This window comes from Hemitrygon akajei, chromosome 12 (genome assembly GCF_048418815.1).
Source record: "Hemitrygon akajei chromosome 12, sHemAka1.3, whole genome shotgun sequence".
Lineage (NCBI taxonomy): Eukaryota > Metazoa > Chordata > Chondrichthyes > Myliobatiformes > Dasyatidae > Hemitrygon > Hemitrygon akajei.
This window is the reverse complement of record NC_133135.1, coordinates 14,580,335-14,598,544: the sequence shown is the minus strand read 5'-3', so window position 1 is coordinate 14,598,544 and position 18,210 is coordinate 14,580,335. Positions and strand designations below refer to the sequence as shown.

At 42.8% G+C, this 18,210-nt stretch overlaps 1 protein-coding gene across 1 annotated transcript in view; it reads left to right on the top strand.

The window, feature by feature from the left end:
- Positions 1 to 18,210, top strand: part of LOC140736545 (calcium-activated chloride channel regulator 1-like) — a 47,006-nt gene that overhangs the window by 12,891 nt on the left and 15,905 nt on the right. Inside the window, exons 4-11 of the mRNA XM_073062377.1 lie at positions 1,260 to 1,368; positions 3,307 to 3,472; positions 10,364 to 10,585; positions 10,921 to 11,145; positions 11,223 to 11,400; positions 12,703 to 12,809; positions 13,486 to 13,707; positions 16,728 to 16,989. Coding sequence (XP_072918478.1) covers positions 1,260 to 1,368; positions 3,307 to 3,472; positions 10,364 to 10,585; positions 10,921 to 11,145; positions 11,223 to 11,400; positions 12,703 to 12,809; positions 13,486 to 13,707; positions 16,728 to 16,989 — 1,491 coding nt within the window. The remainder of the gene's footprint in view (positions 1 to 1,259; positions 1,369 to 3,306; positions 3,473 to 10,363; positions 10,586 to 10,920; positions 11,146 to 11,222; positions 11,401 to 12,702; positions 12,810 to 13,485; positions 13,708 to 16,727; positions 16,990 to 18,210) is intronic.

Below are 18,210 nucleotides of genomic sequence, written 5' to 3'. Positions count from 1 at the left end.
AGAAATTCAGCAGGCCAGGCAGCATCAATGGAAAGTGTAAGCAGTTGACGTTTTGTGCCGAGGCCCTTCATCAGGACTGGAAAGGGAGAGGAGAAGTCAGAGTTAGAAGGTGGGAGGAAGGGAGGAAGAAGTACAAGGTGGTAGGTGATAGCTGAAACCAGGAGTGGGGGAGGGGGCAAAGTAAAAAGCTGGGAAATTGATTGGTGAAAGAGATAAAAGGCTGGACAAATGAGAATCTGATAGGACAAATCCCAGTAAGGATATGTGGCTACGTTTGCAGGTCTGGGTGAGCATATGGTCAGAGTCAGAGAGGCAAAGAGATCATAGAAGGGGTGCAGTGAGAGACAGTATCACTGAGCTCTCATTGAAGGGCGGATTTAAACTTCTTTAGGGTAGGATTCACAGAAGTAGTAGTAGTATTACAAACACGAGAAAATCAGCAGATGCAACACACATGAAATGCTGGAGGAACTCAGCAGGCCAGGGAGCATCTGTGAAATAAAGTAAGAAGTTGATGTTTTGGGCGAGATCCTTCTTCAGGACTGGAGAAAAAAGATGAGCAGTCAAAATAAGAAGGTAGGGGTAGGGGAGGAATATATATATTTTGATTCCCCATCAGTCAAGTCAAGTTCAGTCAAGTTTATTGTATCTGTGTTAGTATAGTAACAGGTACAATGAAAAACCCTGCTTGCAGCAGCATTACAGAACGTGGGTGCTGACAACCTGGAGTGGATGCTTGCTGGCTAAATGAATAGCCAAAGTTGTTGCTGTCATTAGCTACGGCAAGTTCTCAGTTAAAACTATATTTCACTGCAGAATTACATGGGAATGAGAGGATTTTCAACTGATTTAAGCATCCATTTGAAAATGTCACCAGCACAGGATTCCGAGTGCTTGAGGGAAATTTGCTAGCAAGAATGGTGAAAGTGCCCATCAAAAGATATTTCAAATTTAGATTATCGAACAATCCAAGCTTGAAATATCCGTACTTCGATGGGCAAATTGTGGATGCTTGATCAGCTCCCGCTAAAGCTCTCTTATCTTATGAATACAGCTCACATTTGATGAGTCAACTTTTGGGCAAAATAACTGCCTATTTATTTTCATGATGGCAGAGAAAGAACTTCTTATCCTATCAAAAGCATTTTGCCTTTACAAGCAAGTTATGTCAACATTGAAATTGGCAGAATATTCCTGTTTCTAATTCACAGAATTTCAAAGCACTGATTAAATTTTTTTTTTTTATTGTTTTTTTATAGGGAGAGTATTTGTTCATGAATGGGCCCGTTTCCGCTGGGGTGTGTTTAATGAACATAATGACTTGATGCCATTTTACAGCTCCAACAATGGAACCTCTGAAGCAACAAGGTATGGCAAATCTAGCTTGTATTTGGTCATGTGGATATCCCTTCTCAAGATTATGATACATCAAAAGGAAAAAACTTACAATTCTCTAGCAACTTTTTGTAGAAATGCAAGTTTTTAAGTACAGACATGCAAGCAAAGAAGCATGGGATACTTGGGAAACTTGGCTGCATGGAATCAGAATTGGCTAGCCCACAGGAGGCAGAGGGTGATGGAATGCATTCTGCGTGAAGGTTGGTGACCACTGATGTTCTGCAGTGATCTGTTCTGGAATCCCCGCTCTTAGTCATTTTTATAAATGGCTTAGACAAGGAAGTGGAAAGGTGGGTCAGTAAGTTTGCAGATGACATGAAGGTTGGTGATGTTGTGGATAATGCAAAAGCGTGTTGTAGATTACAAAAGAGTTTTGACAGGTTAGAGACATGGGCTGAGAATTACCAGATGGAGTTCTATACCGAAAGGTGCAGAGAGAGGCTTTCGAAAGTCGAACTTGATGGTACAGTACAAAGTTTGTAGGAGTATTTTTGGCAGTGCAGCAGAACAGAGGGATCTTCAGGTCCAAATCCATAGATCCCTCAAAGATGGTGCTCAAATTGATAGGTGGTTGAGAAGGTGTATGGTATGTTGACCTTTGTTAGTAGGGGGCCCGAGTTCAAGGACTATGAGGTAATATTGCAGCTCTATAAAGCTTTAGTTAGACTACACTTGGAGTGTTGTGTTCAATCTTGATCACGTCATTAGAGGAAGGATGTGGAAGCTTTAGAGAGGATGAAGTGGAGATTTACCAGGATACTGCCTGGATTAGAGTGCATGTCTTATGAGGAAAGCAGGATGGGAGGTGACTTGATAGAGGTGTATAAGAAGATAAGAGGCATTGATAGAGTGGACAGCCAGAGCATTTTTCTTCAGTGTGAAAGTGATTATTATAAGTGGACATAACATGATTGGAGGAAAGTACAGGGGGTATGTCAGAGGTAGGTTTTTTACACAGAGTTAGCAGTGCATGGTATATGCTGCCAGGGGTGGGTGGTGGTAGAGGCAGATACATAAGAGACTCCTGAATAGGTACATGGAGCTTAGAAAAATAGAGGGCTATGGGTAACCCTGGGTAAATTCTAAGGTAAAAACATGTTCAGCACAGCACTGTGGGCTGAAGGGTCTATATTGCACTGTAAGTTCTCTATGTTTCTATTCAAGAGTCTCTTAGATAGACACATAGATGAAAGGAAAATGGAAGGCTAAGTAGGGGAGAAGGATTAGATTAATCTTAGAGAAGGTGAAAAGGTTTGCATAACATTGTGGCCCAACGGGCCTGGCTTACTATTCCAAGTTTTAACTTTCCCAATTTTAGTATGTCCCAAGCAGCTTTACAACCCATAATATACATTTTTGCATACACTGTTGTAACGTAAGGAATATAGCAGCCAATGTTGCACAAATCTTCTCTCACAGGTAGCAATTTGATAATGATATTTTTATCTGTTTTAAGTTATGTTGTATAAAGCACACAAGGTCATCAGGTCATAAAAGAGAATGCCCCTGCTTTCCTTCTAATCTATGCCATGGGGTCTCTTATCCCGGTAAACAGACTGAAAAGACAGCCATGTCCTCAGTTTAGTGTATGTGCAGCCTGCTAATGTGCATTTGTTGAAAAGATAAAGACATTAAGTTGAATGGTTTGATTGTGGTTTTCAGAATATCATGGACAGGAATGATTAGTAGCAACAACTGCAAACAATAGGGCAAATTTCATCTCAGCTAATAAAAGGTGTCAAATATTTGGAGGGTTTAAGTGTAGGCTGAGAGTTCCAATGGAAGAATAGGCTGGAAATGAGGAGACCTATAAACTGGCTATCTCTTATATTTTCTGAAGAAATTGTCAAAACTACAGAAATATGTAAACACATGCACTTTTATGCTTATTATTATTATGACTTTCAGATGTTCACTCAGCATAAAAGGAACAATTGCTGAGTGCAAAGGAAGTTCCTGTTCAACATGTACCATTGATCAAAGTACAGGATTACCAAATAAGGAATGTAGATATTTCCCAGAGAAAAATCAGCCATCATCATCTTCAATAATGTACCTACAGGGATTACCAAATGTAAGTAGAGCTACCAGCAGCTGTTTTCTCAACTAATTGGCCAGGTTGTTATTCTCATTTATCATGACTGAAGAAATTGGTGGCCCTTGTAAACATACCTAATGTCTGGGGATTTACTGCTGAATTCAAAAAGCCAAATCTGTCAATATTCACTTCATTCTGGAAACCGAATGGAGTCCAACGTTGGGGTCCTGTCTTGGTGGAATCTCACAACATTACACTGAGGTACTATCTCTCAGTTCTTACATCAGGTATAGTCTGGAGTGTGATCTAAAATCCCATGGATTAGGGTGGGGACTCTTGAGAGAAATCAGTGGCATTAACTACCAAAGTCTGTCAAATGTGTTCAGGAAAGCCTCCTTAGTCTGTACATAGAAATCCCAGCTAGAGAGAGTGTGATACTAGATGTCCTATTAAGGAATGAGACAGGACAATGTGACAGAAGTTTGTGTCTGGGAGCATTTAGCATTTAATGATTATAATGCTATTCGTTTCAAGGTAATTATGGAAATAGATAGGGTCTGCTCCATGGGTTGAGATTCTAAATTGGAGAAAGGCCAATTTGGATGGTATCAGAAAGAACCTGGCAAGTGTGGACTGGGTACTGGCTTTCTGGCAAAACTGTACTTGGTAAGTAGGAGGCCTTCAAAAATGAAATTCTGAGAGTACAGAGTTTGTTTGTTCCTTTCAGAATGAAAGGTAACGATAACATGTTTAGGGAACCTTGGTTTTTGAGAGATATTGAGACTCTGGAAAAGAAAAAGGAGGTGTATAGCAGGTATAGACAAGTAGAAACAATTGAGAGACTTGAAGACTATAAGAAATGCAAGAGAACACTTAAGAAGGAAATCAGGAATGCTAAAAGTAGGCATGAGGTTGTTCTAGTAGATAAGGTGCAGGAGAATCCTAAGGTCTTTACAGATACAGTTATAGCAAAAGGACAGCAGGGGACAAATTTGGTCCTCTGGAAGATCAGAATGATAATCTACGCATAGAGCAGAAAGATTTGAGGGAGACCTTAAATGGATTTTTCCCATCTGCATTTACTCGGGTGATGGATACAGAGCCTACAGAAATAAGGCAAGGTAGTTAGGAGCTCATGGACCCATACAGATTTCAAAGAAGGTAGTGTTAGCTCTCTTGAGGAAAATTAGGGTGGATAAATCCTGAAGGCATAACAAGGTGTTCTCTTGGACCCTATGAGAGAGTAATGTAGAAATTGCTGAGGCCCTAGCAGAGATACTTAAAATATTGTGGCAGGCATTTGGTCCATAATGACAGACAAGGAAGGTCATTAAGCTCAACAACTGTTTTATTGTGATAAACACCAAAACAGACTGGGTGCCAGAACTCAGAAAGAAACAGCTCAGTTTCATACAGACAGGGAGGTGACCATCACACGCATTGGTTACAGTCAGAGAGACCCACAAATACACAAGTCAATCACTGTATAACCCAAGCTAAGATGTAACAATAAATGAACTTGAACTTCCCACCATAATCCCATGAAAGCATTTCAACACAAGAACAATAAATAGAGCTGGTCATTAGAAATGCGGGGAGTGGACTGCTGACTACGTCCCTCCCCCCGGAGCATCATCACACTGCCCCCTACCGAATCTTGGTGGTAATTGACGCTGCCGCCTGGGGTGCTGGTGAGGGGTGGGGGGGTAATTCTGGAGCAGCCCACCCTCCTCCAGTGGAGGGACTGTTTGGTGAGGCACTTCCTTCGACCTTGCTGGGTCACTGGTGGCCAAGGACCGATATGGTGCCAGCCAATCCCAGTGCAGCATGACTGCCTTCTGCTGCTCAGGCAACCACGTCCGACATAGAACGTCGAAGATGCAGTCGAGCACCACTCCCAGTCCAATCTAGTGGCATCCTAGCTTGGCGGATAGTCCCTTCTTCTGGGAGGGGTGGTAGACCCATGCCTGGTCCATCACAGTAAAGCCTTGCCCCTGGCTACAGGCATCATCAGCCGGTTCTTGGCTGCTGGGGGCCGAGCCACATCATGAACAGTCCGCAGATGCCTCCTGAGATGCTGCAGGTACTCCAACCTCACCTCTCCAGGAATTTCTGGCTCAGGAGGGGGCACAAACACCAGAACCACTGGCCAAAGCGCTGTGCCGAGCCCCCTGTTGCAGGCGTCTGTGTCAGCAAGGAAGGCACATGCTGAGTCGGGGTATACCAGCACCAGGGCCCGGGTAAGCGCAGCTCAGAGCTGGATGAGGACGGCAGCACAGGGGTTAGCTCAGGCGAAGGGCCTCCCGTTTTCGGTGACCTGGTGCAGGGAACTGGCGATGGTGGTGAAGTCCTAAAAAAATGACATAAGTATGATGCCAGCCCCAGGAAGCTGTGAACTGGGAGACATCACGGGGGATGGGCCATTCTCTGACCACCGCCACCTTCTCAAGATCCATCACCACTCCTTCCACAGTCACTAAGTGCCCCAGGAACTTTGTCTGGCAGTGCAGCAGGCAGCGTTTTGCAGGGTTGAGCTGCAGGTTCGCCTGGCGGATGGTGGCAAAGACCTCTTCCAGGATCCACAAGGCATCATTGAAAACGGCGGTGTACACAAGGGGGTTGTCCAAATAGATGATGCAGCAACTCTGTAGAATGTGAGCCCGCGCCCTCTCCATCAGTCTCTCGAAGGTGGCCGGGACGTTACACAGGCCAAATGGCATTACCGGGAAGTGCCACAGCCCTTGACCAATGGTGAAGGCAGTCTTGGGCCGGGCCTCTGGGAACAGTTTGACCTGCCATTAGCCACTGTGCAAATCGAGAGAGCTGAACCAGGTCAAACCCAGGAAGTAGTCTGGGGCATCATCAGTTCGGGCAGTGGTTAGAAGTCCTTCTGGGCCACGGCATTGAGACACAGATCCGCCATGATCCACATTTTTTCCTGACCGACGCTGCTGGAGCTGCCCACAGGCTATTGGAGGGCTCAATGATGCCAGCCGCTGCCATCTCTTCAGTGCACTGCCTGGTGTTTGGTGAAGGCCAGGCAATGGGGCCGCAGGCGGATGGACTGGGCATGCCTGGTGTTCGTGTGGTGTCGGAGCAGCCCCATGCACCTGCAGCCCTCATCGCTGGCAGTGAAGGTTTCGTGGTCCTGATCAGAGCCATCGCTGCTCCACTGCCACAGCTCTCACAGTGCCTGGACGGTCTCACCGGAGGACAGCTCAGATGTCACGCCACGTCGATGTGGTTGCTGATGACAGGGGCACGGTGGGCTGTGCCGGGATGATGAGTGGTGGTTGTCGCAAAACCCGCCTGGTTCCGCTTCCCGCAGCTGCCCTACTGGAGAGCCACGGCTTCAGCACTGAGGTAGAGTATTGCCCCCGGTACATCCACACAGGCTCCCAGTGGGACTGCAGGTCCAGCCCAATGATGCAGGACTCCCGGATGTCAGCTAGCTACACCACATGCTCCCCACTGCGATGCACAGCCACCTCTTCCCTCTCTCTGCACTCTCTGCACAGTCGCCAGTGACCGTAGCCAGCTGGACTGCCATCGTTGTCCTCCCAGGCTGGTCTGTGTTGGGGTGGATGCCCGGATGGATCATGGTGACAGTTGATCCCATGTCCACCAACGTACGGCACCTAATGCCCTCCACCACGCAGTCCGCATATAATTTCTTCATCCAAACGCCCCCCCTCCATGGAAGAGACAACAGAGGGATTCTTCTGGAGGTCTTGTGAATTGCTGGAACATCTCGGGAGAGCTAAAGTTGCTTCTACTCTCTCCACCTTAGCCAGTGCCTCATCCAGCGATGATGGTGATGTCAGGCAAACGTGCTAACGAAGGCACTCTGGCATCAGCAGCTTTATAAAGGTGTGGAGGGCAAGCTCTTCCTGGGCCACAGGAGGGGACTAGGGAAGCCAAGCCAAGCACAGTGGTGGATCTGTTGCAAATGTCACCAGGCTGCACAGTTCTTCTTCCATTGCTTTTTCCAACGGCCTCGGCTTGAAACACGACTACGAAGCCTCTGCAGTCACACTGCTCAGCCAGTATAAGCTCGAGTAGGGCCCATAGGCAACCCCTTCTGGTGCCAGGGTAAGGTGCAACACCATCTCGGTGGGGCTCCACCCATTGTGCTATGCCATGTTTGACTTACACCAGGTAAGGCTCCAAGCTGGTACTGTTGTGTCTGGAGAGCTTCAGGGAGGACCTTATGTCACTAATTGTTGAGGCCCATTGGTCTTCCTCTTGGTCTAGCAGCATCTGACATCCTGCCACGGCCGCAGCGTCTTGGGTTCCCCAGTGTGGGTGAAGTACTGCACCGTGTCCCCCAGTTCGGGAAGGCTGGGTACACTTGCTCTCAGGGCTCCCTGGAAAGGCATGATGCTCCATTCCCAGGTCCACGAAGCAGGTCCTGCCTTCATGACCCCAGCGCAGGGGAAGAACACTGCTGGATCCCTTGACTTATTCCCTGGGTCTTAAGGTACTCTGTCTATCGTCGTTGCTGTTCAATCTTGTTGACAATTTCACATCCCACTGCTGACATCATTGTGGCGAGCATTTGGTCAACAATCACAGACGAGGAAGCCTGTTAAACTCAACAACCATTTTATTGTGATGTACACAAAAACAGGTTAGGTACCATGAACCAGACAGAGAACACCTCAGTCTAATCCGGACAGGAAAGTGACCATCACACACCCTGGTTACAGTCATGGTGATCCCCAATTACACAGCAGATAACTGTATAACACAGCCTAAAATGTATCAATAAGTGAACGTGAACTTCCCAGCATAATCCCACAAAAGCATTTTAACAGAAGAACAAGAAAAAGTGATGGTCATTAGAAATGCGGGGGCGGGCTATCAGCCATGGCCACCCCCCCCCCCCCCCCCCCAGAGTGTCACAATATTCTTAACTATGGGTGAGGTGTTGAAGGAGTTGAGCATGGCTAAGGTTGAAATATTGTTTAAGAAAGCATCTAAGAAGAAGCCATGAAGAAGAAGGCTAGTGAGCATGACATTATGAATGGAAACGTTATTGGAAGGTATTCTAAGGGACCAGATATATAAGTATTTGAATAGACAAGGACTGATTACTGATAGTCATCATGGCTTTGGGCATGGTAGGTCAGGTCTAACTAATCTTATAGAGATTTTCTCATAGACCTGAGGACCTAAATGATATGGAAAGTTTGAAATAGTTTAGATGTAGAAGATTGAGGGGAGATTTGATAGAGGTACTCAAAATTAGGAGGTGTGTAGTTAGCGTAAATGCAACAGGCTCTTTCCACTGAGGTTCGGTTAGACTACAACTAGAGATCATAAGTTAATGGTGAAAGGTGAAATGTTTAAGGGGAACATGAGAGGGAACTTCTTGACTCTGAGGGTGGTGAGGATGTGGAATGAGTTGCCAGTGCAAGTGCATGCAGAGTCAATTTCAACATTTAAAAGACATTTGGATAGTTACATGGATGGAAGGGGTATGGAGGGTATGGTCCGGGTACAGATTGATGGGACTAGGCAGATTAATAGTTCAGCATGACTTGATATGCCAGAAGACCTGTTACTGTACTGTAACATTCTATGACTCTGAGAAGGCCTGATTAGAGGGAGAGATTGGTCATGCTAGATGCCAATTTCTTGAGGACAACCTAATAGACATGTGTGTGTTTATGAGGGGCATAGACAAGGTGGACAGTAGCAGGATTTTCCCCAGACATTGGGGATATAGTTTTAGGGTGGGATAAATATTTAAAAGGGATATGAGGGACAACCTTTTCATGGAAAGGGTGTTGAGTACGTGGAACAAGCTACCAGAGGAAGTGGTAGAGGGAGGTGCAATAGTATCATTTAAGAAACATTTGGATAAGTATTGGGCAGGCAGGGCTAACAGGGATATGAGCCAGATGCAGATAATTGTCAATAGCTTTGTGGGCACTATGGTCACCATGGACTCCTTGGGCTGAAGGGGCTCTATTGCTCTATTTCTCTATGACTCTATGACTTTTCTGTGCTCAAATTTCCAACTCATCTTTACCCTGCTCTGTCCTTTGAGAAACTTCCTCATTGTCCACAATTCCACCAATTTTTATATCTTCTTCAAATTTGCTAATCAGCTCACCTACAGTATATCTTTAACTAGATCATATCATAAATAACACAGATCCCAGCACTGATTCATGTAGAACACCGCTAGTTACTGACTTGTCGTCAAACATTGGAAGTAATAAGGACATTGCTCACTTCCTCTGTTTCCATGAATAAAATCCTTCTATTGTAATTGAATTATCCCACCTTTTCCTGTTACTCTCTTGGCTCCTAAAATACATGTGTTAGTCTGACTTGTTTGAGATATTTCATGATCACTTTCAGCCCTCCAAATTCCCCGTATTAGTTCTTTCTTGTTTCCGTAGCCAGCACAAGCTGGCCAAGTTAACACAATTTTATTTCTCAGTTCTGAGAATGGCTACAACACCGTAGTTTCATATACTAATCCAGGTTCTAAATTCATCTAACCTACTTGTTATTCTCCTTGCACTAAAATAAACATCTTTAGACTGCCTCCCTTGCCCTGTTATTAAATATCTGCCTGTAATTACTATTAATCCCACTTCAATGAACCTCAACCTTCATCACATTTATTCCAGCTGCCAATTTACTGCTTTCATTCCCATGTTCCTTTCAGTCTAGTTTAAACCCTTCTTAGTAGTATTATCAAACCCCTCCCCCACCCCACCCCACAAGGATATTGAGGACCTCAGATTTGTCTACACAATACTCTCCACCTGCCTGGAAGGTCTTACATTAAATTCTCCAAGATTTTACTATTTGCAGTTTTTCAATTAGCTTGATCTTATTAGTAGTTTTAAGCCAAAATGTCTTTTTCAATATTTTCACCTCTTTAACCCTGTAGCTTTAAATTTCCAGGTAGATAAATTCTGTGATGCTGAGACGCACAATGCCGAAGCACCCAACATGCAGAACGAAATGTGTAATTATGAGAGCATTTGGGACGTGATGAACAAGTCAGAAGACTTCAGAAACATTTCATCACCCCACACTGGTTCAGTCAAACCAAATTTCACACTTCTACAGGCCAAGTACCGAGTCGTTTGCTTAGTCCTTGATGTCTCAGGAAGCATGGGTTCGGTAAGGTCATTTATAATAGTCTATTACAATTTTGGGCTGAATTCCCTACCCTTGTGTGAGTTTCAGCAAGAACATGTCAAAGGTTGGCTGTTCTAATGACTCATCAAACTCCTCTCCACCACCTACAAGCTATGGATGTGGAGTGAGGTGATGGGTTTTCAGCTTGCACAAGTGTCTGTGGATTGAGCAACAATGAAGGAAAAATTAGACCCCATTGAGCAATGCAGGCTGCTTGGAAAAACCTAAATTTGCATTATTTTTTAAATTCCTTAAAATATGGAGTTTAAGATAAACAGGCTTTGCTGGACAAGGAATTTTCTTTTTCTGATATACAGGAGAATCGCATTGTCAGACTCCGACAAGCAGCTGAGATATTCCTACTGCAGATTGCTGAAACAGGATCACAAGTTGGAATTGTCACTTTTAACCATGATGCAAGCATTAAAACACAGTTAAAAAGGATTGATAATGATACCGTAAGGGAGCATCTTGTACAGCTGTTACCAACATCAGCTGGTGGGGGAACGAGAATCTGTGCTGGGGTTAGGGCTGGATTTCAGGTAAGCCTAGAATGTTGGGCCTTTTCTAATAACTTCAAGTGTTGCATTTTTTCCATGTTGGCTTCTGATTGTTGCAGGTACTTCATGGTGATGACAATGCTACAAAAGGTGATGAAATTATTTTACTGACAGATGGAATAGATAATCAAATAAGCACCTGCTTCCCAGAAGCAGAAGGAAGTGGAGCTGTAATCCACACCATTGCACTAGGACCATCTGCAGCTGAAGAATTAGAGCAGCTTTCAACCATGACAGGTAACTAGTGCTGAAAAATCTGCAATTATGTACCTGGAAACCAGGAATGCAAACATTTCACATGCTTATTTTAGGGGATTCCCCTTACTATTTGTTTTGATGCTATTAAAAAGTTTATGTTAAATAGCCAGCATAAAGTAAACAATGAACAAAGGAACTTCAAGCGAAAACATTAAAGTTGGAGTCCATACGAAGTGTGGAACTGGTGGGACTTCCTTTTTCCTGATTTTACTCCTGATCCTAACCCAGTTCAGCAATGGTAAGAAGGAAGTTGGCATCCTTCTATGATTCATTTGTGCATAAGTCAAATCACACAGATTTTTGTAAAGGTACAATGAAAGGATTACTCAGCTCACACAAGTTAGTGGAATTATATAACAAAGCATATAAAGCACGGAAATAAATATTATAATTCGCAAGTTAATGTACCATATATTTGCCCCAGCTGCTTAACTGACCATCTTTACCAGCTACTCAAGTCCTTCTGATTGTTGTCCCAAATCTTAGCATGTGTTGCTTTTCATGAGGTGGCTATTGGTAGTGAAACCACATTAACTGTGCACCCATAAATGCTCTCAACTGAATAGCTTGCTTGCACTTCCAGTTCAGACTCCATAATTTCATATATCTCCATGCAACAAAGCAGGAGGCCATTTTGGCCCATCAAACCAATGTTGGTTCATAGAGCAAATCCCATTTATGCACAGATTTCACTGTAGATCCAGGAGTTCCCAACCTGGGTCTCATGGGCCCCTTAGTTAACTGTAAGGCACCATGGCATAAAAAATGTTGTGAATTTCTGCTATAAGTGATTCTCCCCACATTGTATTCAATTCTTCCCAGAATCAGCCATTCACCTAAATACAAAGAGCAATTTATAATGTCCAATTAATCTACTGATCTGCATAATAAGGAGGAAACCACAGAATGTGGAGGAACTCATGTAGTCACAAGGAGAACATGCAGGTTCCATACAGAGAGCACCATAAGACAGGAATAAACTGAGGTAATTGAAGATATTGTGTTATAATATATATCGCCTCATATTCCAGTGAATGATGTTTCAGTCTTAAGGGGCTGACTCAGGTATTCATTTGTCATTTTGAACCCAATGTTTCTTACTTTTTCATAATTAATTTGTACTAAAATTTCTGAAAGCCAGGACTGAAGTTTTAAACTGTTTCAGTCCTAATTTGACGGATCTGGTTACAATTCACGATGCTTACTTGTTAATTTGTTAATTAGCATAGATCATTGTTATTACCCAAGTTGATCATAAAATTTGTCATTGTAATTTTGCAGGGGGCTTACAGTTTGCAGCAACTGATAACCTGGATACAAGTGGATTAATTGATTCTTTCACTGGACTAACATCAGGAAATGGTGACAGCAGCCAACAGGCCATCCAGGTTGGATTATCTATTAGTAAAGTCCTAGCTAGATTCCAATATTGTAGAAATAAATGCAACAGGCCAAATCGCCTAACCACTCCTGTTTCCAGGCCCTCATGTTTTAGACTTGGTCACTTCTGGAGTCACTGACCTCCATCTCAGCTGCTCCTAGAGTCCTTGGCCTACCCCTTAACTGCCCATGAGGCTTGCCGTCTTCACTTCCAATCCCACACTCAGACTCATGCCCTACAGAAAAACTTGTGAACCCAGGCCAATCATATGCCTGAATTGGACCAAAGATCTGTATTACATCTGGGAATGTGCCTTAAGGTTAAATTACTTAATGCGTTAATAGCATGATTTCAAGGTTTAAAATAATACTGAATTGCTTATGAAGATCAAAATGCTGCAGATGTTGAAAATCATACTTTAAACACTTAGCAGGGCCCGAAACTTTAACTTGATTTCTTACTCCACAAATGCTGGCTGACCTATTAACTGTTACCAGTATTTTCCTATTTTATTATTAAATGTGGGTTTTTTTTGCTATTTTATCTATCTTTTCTGCAACTCAACCACAGTTTTTGAAGTTCATCACATAATTTAGATGGGAACATTTCAGAGAATTACAATGCAATTATTCCCATCCTTTAAAAATTGCTTTTTGGTAAAATATGATATTGTTTGCTTCCAGCTTGAAAATTTAGGAAGAAACATCGGCAATGACACTTGGTTAAATGGCACTGTTGTTATCGATGAGACTATTGGCAATGACACATCTTTTATCATTACCTGGGAGACACAGACTCCTTATATTCTTCTGCATGATCCCAGTGGAAAGAGTTACAATAACAGTGACTTTACCATAGATGAGATTGTCCACACAGCTCGACTTAAGATTTATGGAACAGCACAGGTATGTTCTAAAATGCTTGCTAGAGTTAAACAGAAATGTTAACACTATTTCACTTTTTTCTTGAGGTTGAATAACTTGCAGGGTATTTCCAGTATTTTTGCTATTGCTTCAGTCATCTGCTTTCCGTTCTACTGTCTAAAAGCCAAACTCTTTTTCTTCTGGTTATATTATCTAAGTACAGCTTTCCTCTTGAAGTCCATTCTCCATATAGTTGTGTCAATATTATATACAACAGTGTTTATCTTAATGAACAGTGAGAACACAGTATGCCTCCCAACTTCCAAAAACCTTCAGTGGTAGTATTGTTGCCCTGGGAGATGATACCAATTTTAACTATTCTCTAGAATTTTTAATATTTTGTAGAGACAGCTTTTGCAGAGAGAGCACTTTTTAACTTCTGGGTTTTTTTTTACTTGTAAGCGCTTCTCTAGTGCTTAGAAATCAAATGACACCACAGAAACAGGACCATTTGCCTAATCTGTCCATGACAACCAAGATGTCCACCTAAGTTAGACCCATTTGCTTGCATTTGGTACATATCCTTCGAAAGCTTTCCTTATTATGTACCTGTACAAATGTATTTTAAATGTTGTTATTGTGACTACCTCAACCACTTTCTCTAGCAGCTAGTTCCATAAACACACCACCCTCTATGTGAAAATGTTGCCTCTCAGATTTGTTATAAATTTTTCCCCTCTCATCTTAAACCTATGCCTTCAGGTTTTTCATTCCCTAAACCTGGGCAAAAGTACTGTGTGCATTTACCCCATCTTTGCCTCCCATGATTTTATACACTTCTATAAGATCACATCTCATTCTCCTATGCGCTAAGAAATAAATACCTAGCCAGCCCAACCCTGTCTCTCACGTCCTGGCAACTTCCTCATAAAACTTTTCTCTACTCTTTTCAGCTTATCAGGATTGAAAGGTTATCATATGAGGCACGGTTGATGGCTCTGGGTCTGTACTCACTGGAATTTAGAAGGATGGGGGAGGGGTGGGCGATCTCCCCTCCTCTTCCTTTCCCTACCCTTCTGAGCCACAGGGCCAGACTCTGTGTCAGTGGCGCGGCCACTGTTGCTTCCCCCAGATAGGCCATCTCTCCCAACAGTACTCAAACAGGAGTATTTATTTTTAAGGGGTACAACCACTGGGGTGCTCTCTAGCATCTGCCTCTTGCCCTTCCCTCTTCTGACTGTTACCCATTTATCTGTCTTCCCAGGCCCCAGAGTGACTACCTGCCTATATCTCCTCTCTATCACCTCCTCACTCTCCCTGACCAGACAAAGGTCATCGAGCTGCATCTCCAGTTCCCTAACGCTGTCCCTAAGGAGCTGCAGCTTGACGCAGCTGGCGCGGATGTGGCCGTCCGGGAGGCTGGGAGTCTCCCGGATCTCTCACATCTGACAATGAGCACAGAAAACTGGCCCCACACACATACTTTCTGTCTGTATTCTGCACAGATAACCTACCTAGTCTCAACTCATTAACATCTAAACCCCATTGAGCCAAAGCCTTCCTACTCTGTCTCTCTCTACTCTGTCACCTGCTCCTCCGATGCCCACTCTGTAAAGCTGTCTCCTTTTTAAACTCTTCTCGTTGTTCTCACTGGCTGACCTCCATGCGTTCGTGCAGTCGTACTCTGATCAAACTGGTGAAGAAATACCGATGAGATTAGTTCAGTTGCAATAGACAGGAAATTGAAAGGAGTTTATACATTCCCACCATGATGGTGTGGGTTTCATCCAGGTGCTCTGGTTTCCTCCCACATTTCAAAGACATATGCGGTTAGTAGCTTAATTAATCACATGAGTGTAATTGGTGTGCAGGTTCATGGGCTAGATAGGCATGTTACTATGCTGTACCTCCAAATAAGTAAAAAATAAATACATTGTAACAGAATGCAGAGTAGATCAAGTTATAGAGGAAGCCCTTATGTCAGGGATGGCCAATCTATGACGCATGTGCCAAAAGTGGTGCATTGGATGATTAGAAGTGGCGCATTGCACCCCAGTGATAATAATAAAAAAGTAAGCCTACTCATGCAAAAAGTATTAACCAACAACCGATTTGTAGGAAAAAAAATCTGTAACAGGAATTCAAGTAGCTTAGAGCTAGAAATGGGTTTTACTGAGAATAAATCTAAAACTTAGCAATTATTTTTAGCAATTTTATTATTTCGTGTACATCTTTTGGTGAATATTATATTCTTTCACATTAATCTGCTTTCAATTTTAAAAAAATGTTCAATGAGTCAAACTAGGAAAGAAGGACTTTTATTCTGCAGTCGTTCCACAACTGTTCAATACACATTTGATACTTGTTTGATCTTGAGGCGCCAGGCATCTGCACCAGCGGTGCATCGCAGTATTTTTCCAGTAAGTTTACAATTGATTCTCGTGCGCTACGGAGTTGTGCTTTGTTCATCCTTTGTGAACATTTACAGTTTTGTACTTTTTCGAAAAAATAAGCCTTGCTTTTACATTCAGTTACCCATCACAGTGCAAAAGAAAATGAGCAAAAGAAAAGCAGAAAGTAATAGTAAGCGTGAATTCAATGAACAGTGGGGAAATGAGTTCTGATTTATAGTGGGTCTGTCAGGAAAACCATTGTGCATTGCTTGTGAAAACACTTTCTCACATAATAGAAGACATAATCTTAATAGACACTATAAAACACAACATCAGACTGAAATAGAAGGAAAACTGAAGCTAGTGCTTGAGTCTGAGTTATGGAAAGAATATGTAATTAAGAAAAAGGAAGAAATCAAAAGAAGACAAATATATTTGTTAAAAGTCTCATTAAGGTAAGTAATGTTTATCTTGTTTTTATATTAAATCAATATATCATGTAAAAATGCTAAATATGTCTTAACATATTTTTACAAGAATTGAATGGGGGTACAAGAGTTGTATGGCGCATCTGAACTATTGCATGAAAAAAATTGACACATGGAATGTAAAAGTTTGGCCACCCCTGCCTTATGTGTTGTAAGTATAACTTTGACCTTTTCTTTGCAGACTGGAACATGGATCTACAGCATCCTGAACCCTGGAGGCAATCAGGTTATAACAATCACGGTAACATCCCGAGCAGCAGATTCAGCAGTTCCACCAATCATAGCTAAGGGGTATATCAACAGAAAGGATTCCACCGGCCCAATAATTATTAATGTGGAAGTCAGTCATGGATTTCTACCAATCCTATATGCGAATGTGACAGCTATTATTGAACGTCCTAGTGGTCCTCCAATTGAACAGGTGCTTTCTGACGATGGCTTAGGTAGGATACATTTAATCTCCCTGTGAATAGAAAAGTGCAGTTCAATTGAACATAAAAAGACAGATATATCAAAATTTAAGTTCCTTTCCAAAGTGTATGAAAGATCGTATTGCAGGCACTTATAACATGAGTTGGGTTTAATGATCTTAACATGTTGATTGCCAAGCCAGTAAATTGGTCTCCAGAGGCCAGAACTTGCCCATGGGCCTGCCAAACATTCAAGATAAGGTTAGACTGATGTCCTCACATACCTTGGAAGTTTTCAGCTTTGTCAAGGAATGGTGTAATTTCAGTGAAAGGGTTTCCACTCTGGTGAAGCTCATTGTTTGCATTGAGGTAAGTATTGTGCCAGATCTAAACAGAATAAGAAAAAAAATTGCAGCAAGATTTCTGACCCAGGGTCAATGAGACTAATTTCTATTTCTCGTTTTGGGGATGTCATGATTTGGGGAAGAGGGGTAGTGTACTCAGCATTTCACATCTACCTTATTACCTCCATAGAACCCTCACCCTTTTGCTAATGATGTGATAGAGTCATAGTTATAGAGCATGGAAATAAGCCCTTCAGCTCAATTCATCCATACCATACAAGTAGACTACTTGAGCAAGTCCCATTTCCCCACATTAGGCCTATATCCCTCTAAATCTTTTCTGTGTCAATGGCTTTTGAGACCACCTGGACCTTGACCAATATGCTCAAGTCCTCTCTAGCCACAGGCAAAGTTGCAGGTGACTAGCAAGTAGGTAATGTTCTACCATTATTCAAGACTCCAGGGATAATCCTGGAAACTACAGACCAATAAGTCTCACATCTTTTTGTAGGGATTTACTAGAGAGAATTATTAGGGATAGGATTTATGAGCATTTAGAGAATAGTGGCCTAGGGGGAGTAAGCATGGCTTTGGGCACGGCAATATGTGTCATACTAACCTGACTGAGCTTTTGATGAGGTGACAAGGGTGATGGATGAAAGTAGGGCTGTGCATGTTGTTTACATGGATTTTAGTAAGTTGCTTGTCAAGATTCCTACGGGATGCTCATCTAGAAGATTACAATGCATGGGATCCATGCTAAATTGGCCATTTGGATTTATAACTGACTTGCCCGTGAAAGACAGAGGATAGTGGTCAAAGGAACATATTCTAGCTGGAGGTCTGTGGTTAGTGGTGTTCTGCAGGGATCTGCACTGTTTGAGATGTATATAAATGACCTGGATGAAAA